At 31.8% G+C, this 10,988-nt stretch overlaps 2 protein-coding genes across 4 annotated transcripts; one reads left to right on the forward strand and one right to left on the reverse strand.

Moving 5' to 3' along the window:
- Nucleotides 1–1,418: 1,418 nt before the first annotated feature.
- LOC127098282 (uncharacterized) lies at nt 1,419–5,960 on the forward strand. Its single transcript, XM_051036831.1, has 15 exons — nt 1,419–1,618; nt 1,704–1,793; nt 1,868–1,979; nt 2,987–3,014; nt 3,534–3,632; nt 3,733–3,799; nt 3,884–3,918; nt 4,009–4,083; nt 4,179–4,274; nt 4,475–4,538; nt 4,749–4,802; nt 4,908–4,993; nt 5,079–5,139; nt 5,227–5,397; nt 5,486–5,960. The coding sequence occupies exons 1-15, from the start codon at nt 1,553–1,555 to the stop codon at nt 5,735–5,737; spliced, it is 1,356 nt and encodes a 451-aa protein (XP_050892788.1). The 5' UTR covers nt 1,419–1,552; the 3' UTR covers nt 5,738–5,960.
- Nucleotides 5,961–6,549: 589 nt separating this feature from the next.
- On the reverse strand, nt 6,550–8,195 carry LOC127096892 (uncharacterized). 3 transcript variants are annotated; one of them, XM_051035426.1, is made up of 6 exons: nt 8,032–8,195; nt 7,700–7,934; nt 7,434–7,574; nt 7,232–7,351; nt 6,977–7,072; nt 6,550–6,897 (listed from the first exon to the last, which is right to left on the reverse strand). In XM_051035426.1, the coding sequence occupies exons 2-6, from the start codon at nt 7,916–7,918 to the stop codon at nt 6,751–6,753; spliced, it is 723 nt and encodes a 240-aa protein (XP_050891383.1). In that variant the 5' UTR covers nt 7,919–7,934; nt 8,032–8,195; the 3' UTR covers nt 6,550–6,750. The 3 variants fall into 3 exon arrangements, with proteins under 3 accessions (XP_050891383.1, XP_050891384.1, XP_050891382.1); XM_051035427.1 differs by lacking the exon at nt 8,032–8,195 and having other exon boundaries at nt 7,560–7,574; nt 7,700–8,020; XM_051035425.1 differs by lacking the exon at nt 8,032–8,195 and having other exon boundaries at nt 7,700–8,017.
- Between the last annotated feature and the right edge of the window lie 2,793 nt (nt 8,196–10,988).

Raw genomic sequence — 10,988 nt, forward strand, 5'->3', positions numbered from 1 at the left:
ACCTTCTATGACATGACTCTATGCACCATAACATATAAGTTTTGACCCCTTCAGGGTATCCAAGAAACATACATCTCAGATCTCTAGGTTTGATCTTGTTTTACCTAATGTGAGCATATGCTACACAACCAAATACTCTAAATTTGTCGAGGTCTGGTGGATGACCTGACCAAATTTTTTCAGGTGTCTTCATCCCCAAAGCAGACGAGGGATACTTATTTATCAAGTAAGTTGCAATCATGACCACTTCAGCCCAAAACACCTTTTTTAATCTAGCACTAACCAACACACATCTAACCTTTTCTAGGATTGTTCGATTGAATCTCTCAGCAAAACCATTTTGCTGAGGAGTACATGCAGTAGTCTTGTGCCTTATAATATTAGACATACTACAATAGTTGTTGAAAGCTTCACTGCAAAACTCAAAATCATTATCGACTCTCAACCTCTTGACCTTCCCACCAGTCTGATTTTTGACCAGATTCTTTCAACTTTTGAAAATTTGAAAAGTTTCATCCTTCGTCTTCTGGATGAATACTCATAACTTTAAGGAATAATCATTAATTATGGATAGGAAATACTTTGCACATGAGTGTGAAATATTTCTTGCAGCCCCCTTAAGACCAACATGAATGTAATCAAGGGATCTATGTGTTCTTTGTTTACCTTTGTTAAACTTCACCCTAGAGGATTTACGAAATGCACAAGGTTCATAAAACTCTAGTTTTTCGACCTTGTCACCACATAGTAAATTTTGTTTCGAAAATTCAACCAGGTCTCTTTCACTAACATTGTCAAGTATCGTGTGTCACAACTCAGTCTTTGACACAAGTTTTGTGGATGCCACATTTGCTGAACCACTTACAATCTTAGCCTCAAGGGTATAAAAGCCTTGTTTCTTCATTTCTCTCACGACTTCCTTCGACCCCTTTATTACCCTTAGGATACTTTGATGTCCTTTGAAAACATATCCTTTCTTGTCGAATTCACCAAGAGAAATCAAATTTCTCTTAAGATCAAGTGCATACCTGACATCAGTCAATAGCCTTATTGACTCATCATGGAGTTTGAATCTGACATATCCAATTCCTGCAATCTTACAGGCTTATTTGTTTCCCAGTAACACTAATCCACCATCTTTGTCACATAATTCCTCAAACACGTCTTTGTTTGGAGTCATATGCCAAGTACCGACAATTTCTTTTTAATTCACCTGATATTTCTAAATTTTACTATTTTACGGCAATTTAAAAAATTTAGTATGGTGATCAAATTACGTATGAGGATATTATGGTGAAATTAAAGTATACGTGGGGTGGCAGTTCCAATGGAAGGGGTGTCAAAATTTGATAAGCCCAATCCATTTGTAATACGAAGCCCAATTGATTTGTTTTGAATTGGGCCCATGAGCTTGGAGCTCAACACAAATCAGCCGCTGTCCCTTTGCCCTCGTAAACATTTCGGTCTGCGCACTGAAACTCAACCTCGCCGGAAAACACAATCGGTGAACGCCGCCGCTAATTGCAGTTTCCGGCAAACTCCGTTTGAAACAATGAAGGTGAAAGTCATATCACGTTCTACAGATGAGTTCACTAGAGAAAGAAGCCAAGACCTTCAGGTAATTCAACTTCTTCGTTCATCTTAATTCAATTCAATTCACCATCTTATTCTTATTCTTATATTGCCTTTTTGTTTTCATAAAGCGCGTGTTCCGTAATTACGATCCCATTCTTCGTCCTCAAGAGAAAGCACTTGAATATCAGCGTGCTCTTAATGCAGTCAAGTTGGACAAGGTCATTTTTTTCTTCCCTTTCGTGTTTTTATCGGATTTGTGCTATGTTTGTTGATTTTTTTGCTGAATTTTTAGATATTTGCAAGACCTTTTATTTTAGCAATGGATGGACATGTAGATGCTGTTTCGTGTATGGCTAAGAACCCTAGTCAGTTGAAAGAGATTTTCTCTGGTTCAATGGATGGAGGTACTTCAATCTTTCTTATTTAGGTTTTATTTTTTTGTTTTGTTTGATAGACAGCTTAATTAAGAGCTTATAGCAAAAACTTTAATCATACAAGTACTTAAGATATAAGCTATTTGTATAACAAAAGATAAGAATAAGGCAAATTGTTTTCAGATAAGTTATAAGTTGTTTTCATAAGTTATTCTAGAGAGTTTATGGAAATAAGCTTGTAATAACTTATGGACATGTTATAGGCTGTTTTCATTAGCTCTTCCAATCATTTTCACCAATACTTGTTTCCGTAGATAAGCCGATCTAAACTGACATTTAATCATGCGGCTTCAAAAAGTTTGGCTTAATTGACTTGGAGAGGATTTGTTATGGGAATTGAAAAGTTTGGATTAAAAAAGGTGGTAATATACTAATATGTCTTGTGATGAGATGCTTTTCTAATTTCAAAATAAGAGTGAGTTGGATAGTGGATTTTAAGTTCAAAAGACAGTTAGATTCAAGAGGAGTAAGATTCTTTTGAGAGAGTGAGTTTGCAACTCAACATTATTATCAATTAGCCCTTGAATAGATGAGTAGTCACCTTTACTTTGACTTATCAAACAACCAAGCTTTAATCTTGGCAAGTTCTGGTTGGTTTCTAGCCATTATATTTTTGGCTGTGTAGCATTACTCAATTAACTGGCTAGATATTTCCAAACCTCCTTATTTATGGGGCCAGAATGAAAGCTGATGTTTTCATCATGCCTATTTGGGTTTAACCTTTGTTATTATAAAAGTGCACAATTGTTTAAACTAAAATGGTCTCTTTGCATAGTTCACCATGCATATTAATCAAAACGATCTTATGGCATTACTAACTCCATCCGAGTCATTTTCTTTCATTTTTTCCCTCTCTATTCTAATGGATACTCTTTTTCCTTAATGCTCAATTCCATTTTAAACCATTATATGCACAATATCTCATATGAGTTGAAAACCTTTAACATCTGCCTTTGTTATGTTGATTCTGTTTGCAGATATTCGTCTTTGGGATATAGCTGCCGGGTAAAATATGCTTATTTTATTTCTATTTTAAATGTTTCTGTTTCTATCAGGAAATTAGAATCAATTAGATGATTTATGGTATGATCTTTGCATTGAACATCATTTGTATGAATTATAGGCCTGCATGTGTTTGTATGTTTAATAATTGGGTTGTTTGTTTGTTGGAGCTACTGCTTTCTTCTTCCCTTTCTTTTTAGCATTTAACAGATAATATGCAAAACTAAAAGTTGAGAGTTTCTCTTATAGATACGAACAGACCTTAGTTTGCTGTATCAAATATGACTTGAGATTTTCTAATTATTTCACTGGCAATGCCCTATGCATCAGCTTATTTAGTTTGACATTAGGCAATGATGGGAGGGAGGATTTTTCATGATTACGGATTGTAGGACTCTTATTATGTATCTATTATTTTCGCTTTGTTTGAAAAAAAAGACGGACCATTTGTCAGTTCCCTGGTCACCATTGTGGGACTGTGTTATTATGTATCTAATATTGGTGGTTTGTTTGAAAATAAAGGCGGACCACTTATCGGTTCCCTGGTCACCGAGGTGCTGTGCGAGGCGTGACAGCATCTACCGATGGTCGCATTCTTGTTTCATGTGGAACTGATTCCACGTAAGTATCAACCTTAACGTTTTTTTACTATAATAGTAAATTGACATGTTTAGCCATTAGTGTAACTCTTCTAATGTGAACTGGGATTTTGTGTGTTCAGTGTCAGACTTTGGAAAATTCCTGTTTCTTCTTTTATGGAGTCAGATTTCTCAATTAAGACTGTTGAGGTAGAATTTTGTGCTGGAGGATTTTTTTTTAAAATTATCTTTTGGATATATTAACTCACAATTTTTTGAATTTTTTTCTTCTAGCCGGCAAGTGTTTATGCTTGGAAGAATGCATTTTGGTAAGTTACAGGGTGCTTATTTATTCCAGGAAGATATTGAAATTTCTTGTAATTTTATGCTTACCGAATTCGGTTTTCTTTAATTTTTAGTGCTGCCGATCACCAGTGGGATGGTGAACATTTTGCTACAGGTGGCGCTCAAGTAGATATATGGAACCACAACAGGTTTTGATATCAGTTTCTGATTAGTTTTCATATTTTTATCACCACATACTGCTTTTGTAGGCTCTTATTTTATGTGTGTTACTTCTTTTCTGTAGGTCTCAGCCAGTAAACAGTTTTGTATGGGGATCCGATACAGTGCTTTCTGTCCACTTTAGTCCGGCAGAACCAAATCTATTGGCAAGCTCAGCTAGGTACACAGTGGGATGCTGATGTCAAATGATTAAAAAAATCATTGACATCCCCCTTTAAACAAGTTTTTCGATCCGTTTCTTTGTTGCGCGTTTGAATTTTCCTGATCTCATTAATATTTTCTGTTATACGTTGATTTTGGTCTGCTTTTTATGCTCATTGAGAATTCAAATTATGATTCAGTTGGTCCGCTTTTTTTCAGTGACAGAAGCATAAATCTGTATGATTTGCGTAAGGCTACCCCATTGAGGAAATTGATAATGATGGTAATGATCTCTTATCAAATATCATTAGTTTAATTTCATCACAGATTTATATTTTGGCATATCTTATTATCAATTTTATTATTAGATTATTAGTTCGTTAGTTATTTTTCCCAACGGCTTAATTCATACTGTGTTAGTTTTTTCTCCATATCTTTTGATCTTTATTCCAAATATATTCATGAATATACTAACTTATATCCAATGTGACAGACCAAAACCAATTCTATAGCTTGGAACCCGATGGAACCCCTTAATTTTACAGTTGTAAGTTCATCTGATCGATATGATTTACGGTTTTTGTAGTCATATTTCAAAATCAAATTTTTAGTGATATTTCAATTCTTATGGACATATTTCTTTGGCATGCAGGCAAATGAAGATGGATGCTGCTATAGTTATGATCTCAGGAATTTGGATATAGCCAAATATGTTCATAAAGATCACGTTTCTGCCGTGTAAGAATGGATTTTCTTTAAATATTTACCGTATTTTGTAATTCTACAAATCGTCGAACTAACGTTTTCATCATTCATTCTACAGGATGGATATTGACTACTCACCAACTGGTCGAGAGTTTGTTACTGGATCTTACGATAGAACAGTTAGTTATCTTATACTTCATTACAATCTTGTCGTTCGCCTGTGCTTGTTGAGTTAGTTGCATCTATTAATGGTTTCTCATTTGTAGGTGAGAATCTTCCCTAATACTGCCGGTCACAGCCGAGAAATTTATCATACTAAAAGAATGCAAAGAGTATTCTGTGTCAAGTTCACCGGTGATGGAAGTTACGTGATTTCGGGAAGTGACGATACTAACCTCAGGCTTTGGAAGGCCAAAGCATCAGAACAACTCGGAGTAGTAAGTTGATTTCGTCATTGACTCGCACACACACACACATATGTCTTCCCTTCATTCCCTGAAAATCACTTGTTTATGATGATGCCAGATTCTCCCAAGAGAAAAGAAGAAGCATGAATATCACGAGGCGATAAAGAAACGCTACGGACACCTTCCTGAAGTTAACCGTATCGCAAGGCATAGACACTTGCCAAGACCAGTATACAAAGCTGCTGCATTGATGCGCACTATGGCGATTGCTAAGAAAAGAAAGCATGACAGGAGGAAAGCTCACAGTGCTCCGGGGAGTGTTACAACAAAGCCGTTGCGCGTTAAAAGAATTGTCAAAGAAGTTGAATGAGATTTTTGTGAGACAATGCATGCTGAAAAATGCAATAGATATTTATGAAATGGCAGGAGTTTGTATACTGATTTGTTAGGAAGATAGATGGATATGCAGCAGCATTGGTGAAAATCAATTGCTAGTTTTGTGATGCAAGAAATTTTGGTGTATTATTATTGAGTTTAGTGTACTTGATATTTTTCAGTTCAAATTAGTAAAAATGTGATGAAATATGAGACTATTGGAGCTCTAACAAAATCTTCAATTCAATCAAAAGAAAATTGAAAAGAAATGTTCCGAGATGAATGATCTATCTTTAAATCAGTAAATGTAATTACTCCCTCTATCGAGAGTGACTCATTTAGAATAAAAGAGTATTTCTGGATAAAATATCTATTTTAATTTTTAATGCATCTTTTTCAGTTTTACATTCTAATTAATATTACTTTTATAATTTCCAATACATGATAAGAATAATTTTGTAAAAATATCATTTTTTTCTCTTTCAATTTTTTTTTATCCGTGTAAAATGGTCAATTGAGTCACTTATTGTGGGATGGAGGGAGTATATGATTATAAAGGACTCATCTCTGATTTTATTTATAAGTGAAAATTGATTTTTTAGTTTCATTGAATAACCAATATAAGTGATATGTGATTCATTTCAATTCAGATAATTTTACTTAAAGAATTTGAAATATAAATAACCAATGATGTGAGGAAGATGAATCCTAACCCAAATTATGGATTTTGAGAAAGATGTCAAATAATGAATTTACAAAATATTGTAAAAAAAAAATAAAGTACTAAAATAAATTCCGAATTAAAGATAAATAAATAAACAAGATTTAACATTATTAGAACAAGATCTATCCAATCTTGTGATAAACCATTTTGTACAAAATTTATGTCTCTGAATTCATGAAATTGAAGTAATGATTGAGGGACCACTTTGAACTTGAACTATCTCTTTCTTTATGTCTGTCCATTAAAAGAATCATAAAATCTCAAACATTGATTCATCACACTACCTAGCTACCTGTCTTCTTTCTGATGCTGTTGTTTTTCTTGATGCCATTTTTGGATGTTGCTGATTTTTTGCTTAATTTGTATTTCATCATTCTTACAATTTTGAAAAACCAGAATGTACTTACAAGCTGCAACCCCAATCCCATTGCCTGTTTAACCATCCATTTTTCATTAATATATTTTTACAATCAAAACATAAAATTAAAAAAATCATTATTATTATTTTACCTTTATGAGAAATGGATTATTGGAAGTTAATGTTATGTAACTGATACATGGTCCAATCATCATCCTAGCAAATGTGAATATTGAAGCAAATAGAATCTGCACAATTTTCATACATATTAGTTCAAAAAATTCATCTGTCATTATTATAAACAAAAAATTCACTTCTTAAATTTATTAAGTAACGGATAAAATCAGATACATCAGTTATTCAATAAATTTTTAAAAAAATTCCGCTTTCGAGAGTTTTCTACTTACATCAGCAGTCAAGTTAAGGGCAGTGTCCTTGTAACCAAGCTCCTTTAGAAGTTCTCTCAAATGTAAAAATGGGCTTGACATTTCTGTTACCCAAACTGCCCCTACCATCTCTGACCCACACTGTTTTCATCAACATATATGGCAAAATGTTACTACAAACTAATAATCTCCATTAATTAACACTAAAAATTAACTTAATTACCTTTTGATAACAGAGACCTGCTATGAGTCCAACAATGCTTACCAAATGATGGATACTGTTATCCAAATTGATTTTTTCGTCGAATAAACAACAAACTAGATCATAAATCAGATACGAAAGACTCACCGCAAGAACTTGCATCTGAAAAAAAAACAAAATATAAAATTTATTTTTATTAATCCGACGAATAAATAATTCACAACAAAAATAACAGAATAACAGAAATTGAATGAAGTAACGATTTTAGATATAGATATATATAGTACCTGTCTGTGGGAAGAAGTTGCTGCCACAGGACAAATTGGACATTTCCAATCTTGAACCGATAAAGTTGCTAACGTTACCGCTAATATTGCATGAATTGTAGAAACAATTCTGTTGCAGAAATCAAATGAACGTTTTGGAAAGATTTTTCTTACTACAAGAAAAGTTGTCGCCCATGAAAAAACTCCAACAACGATTAACTTTTTAATGTACTCTTCCATTTCTCTATGATTTGAACTGAAAAAAAAAAAAGCAATTAAGTTTCAACAAACCGAAAGAATATATAGAAATTTCAATGAGAGAGAGAGATATATAGAGAGAGAGTAATATTTACAATTATGATGAATGTACTTTTTGGAAATATTTATAATATGTAAGTAACATATATAGAAGAGATAAATTTTTGTGAATTGTAATAGGTATCTATCTAAATATAATAAAGTATGTATTATTATGACAAAAAAAAAGGGGCTTAAAAGGTAATAATAACAAACAAAGTTAGTGATGTATGAATGGAAGAATAGCTGCCATAAAAAGGTTGCAACCAATGGTGTTGTAGACAAGGGCAGAGAAATGTACTTGTCATACAATAATGACACAGCTACCACGTTAATGATAGGTGTCCTACTCTCCAAACACACCAACACTAATTGTATTATTAACAATCTTTTTAAGTAATTAACTAATTAAGTACTTATGCTTTAAAAAGAAATTATTTTGAAATTGCTATTATATTAATCATCTCTCAAACACGACAATTTTAAATAATTTTTGAAAACATGAATATCGAAGACTAGTCTATATAAAATCTCTGAAAATTTAAGATCAGAGTGTTCGTGTGTAATATTGATAAAGTATTGTATTGAAGAAAGTGATTGTCTTAAATTATTTCATTTTCATGAATTATTAACTACATTAAGGGATCAATATATTGTGAGTATGGTAGATATGATGGAGGTAAGTCAATGAGAAGGATATGAATGGTAGGTATGAGTTAGAAAATGAAATATAACAAAGTTTTTCTGCATTGAAAGATGGTCCAACAAGTTTTAAACAAATGTGGACTTGCCATTATGTATATTTAACCCTTTTTACTTTGTAGCCTTCAATTTTGGTGAGATTGTGTTAGAAAATAATCCCCACACACTTTACCAAATAAAACAACAAGGGAATTCATTCATTTGAATGCGGTAGATATTTATTTACGAGAAAATGGGTGATAAATTGACGGTGTAAATTTAGTTTACACCGTCAATCAATGACGATCATGTATTCCGTCAAGTCAGATTGAAAATTTAAAATATATGTATGACATGATAAAAATATATATTCTTATTGAATGACAATGTTAAAAAGAATATATTGTCAGTGCATTATCATTAAACCATTTATTTTCATAAAAAAAAACTTATATATTTTATTTGCTCTTAGATGAAACGTTTCAAAATCATCACAAAATCTTGGAAGAATGGATAAATTTTACCTAAACACTTTTCATATTTTTCAACATCTTGACATTATTTTTTTCATTCTTTCAAAGATGAATATAGCCTTTCCATGGGGTATGTATTTAATTACAACAATTTACAATGTGTTGGAAGTTCACATTTTGTTGTTATTCTTTGTTTTTAATTTCAAATTGACCAAAATCACTACAATGGAATAAGGGAATCTCAATCCCAAAAGACATGGTGATTATCGATGCAACTAGACATATTCTTTCCTTTGTGCTATCAATTTTAACGAGACTCGTGTCATGCCAACAAGTTCCAGAAATGTGTTGTTTTGATTGAAAACATGACACAATATATTAAACAAGAACAATATTATTAAAATCTCGCTCTTCGCAAAGAAAAACAATATGTTGATTTTATAGCCAAAATTGTTGCCTTTTCTAGTCATGATATTCATTTCCTTGTTTATGTTATGAAAAGTGATAATTCAATTTAATCGGTTACAGTAGCCCGTTACCATCCCTCAGCAGCAGTTATCAATACCCATTTTGAAGTCTGAAGTAAAATTTAAAATTAAATATTTTTAATATGAATTTAATGGATGCTATAAATTTTTTTTTACACACTCATTCAATAGAAATAAATCACTTTGTCATGTCATATACGATAGTTTAAAATTTTTTGTTTGACATTTGACAATATAAAATAAATTTACATAATCATTTTGCATCATCCCTTTTCTCTTTAAATATAACAAAAATATCTTTTAAAATTAATATATTTTATATTTTTATATAAAACCATTGAGTTACTATAATAATTTCATTTAAAATTTTATTTTCACTTGATAATAAAGTTAACCCATCTAAACATTCTTTTCCTAATTAAAATAATGTCAAAAAATTTCTAAAAATACTTAGATATTAAATCCCACTCAAAAATTTGTTACCTGTTCGTATGATTTTTAAATTAACAAATTAAATAATACATAATATAAATGGTTATAATTATTATATATTTTAGGATGTGTTGTTATTTAACGGACATATAAAATATTTTTAAAAAAATCAATTACTTAAAATCATATAAATATAAAATTAAAATTTGAGGCCCTAGAGAAGGTAGCCTTGGTTTGGTGGCCTACCCCTATGCTCGGTCTTGGAAGTCAAAATGGTGTAACCGGTTACCATCATCTAATTTTTTTGTATTTTGAAGTCAGTAGCATTCTGTATCCAGTTATAATTTTAATGTACCGATTACATGTTTGAAAAGTTTGTTTTTTATTTTAGTTGGTTAACTACATTGATGTGTACTATTATATACATATCACATATTGGGTTATCAATAATTGACAATCATTTTCATCTTAATCCTTTCTAATTCTCTCATTCTCTCCATTAGTCATTTGTTCATCATTTTATCTTGTGACTAGGGTTTCTCCAACATTTAGCATCAAAAGCCTAGTTCTTTGATTAAACACTTAACTTAAAGTGAGAAAATGTTTTTCATCTCCAATGCAAGTATCCTTGCAAATCTCTCAATTCTCGATGCAAAGAATCATGACAAGTGGTGCAAACAGATGAAGGTGATGTTTGGTTATCAAGATGTTCTTGAAGTGATCAAGAATGATGTTAATCCACTTGTAGAAGGTGCAACGACTACACAAAGAAGAGAAGGTGAAATATTTTAAAGCTTTGTATATTATTTATTAATGTGTTAATGCTGATAACTTTGAGAAGTGAAATTTTGTTCTTAAGGGACAAATGTTGGACCAGATGCCTAAGCCAAAGTGTTCAACATCTTACATCAAAATTAATATACCATTGATAAATAAGAT

This window comes from Lathyrus oleraceus, chromosome 6, assembly GCF_024323335.1.
Source record: "Lathyrus oleraceus cultivar Zhongwan6 chromosome 6, CAAS_Psat_ZW6_1.0, whole genome shotgun sequence".
Classification (NCBI taxonomy): domain Eukaryota; kingdom Viridiplantae; phylum Streptophyta; class Magnoliopsida; order Fabales; family Fabaceae; genus Lathyrus; species Lathyrus oleraceus.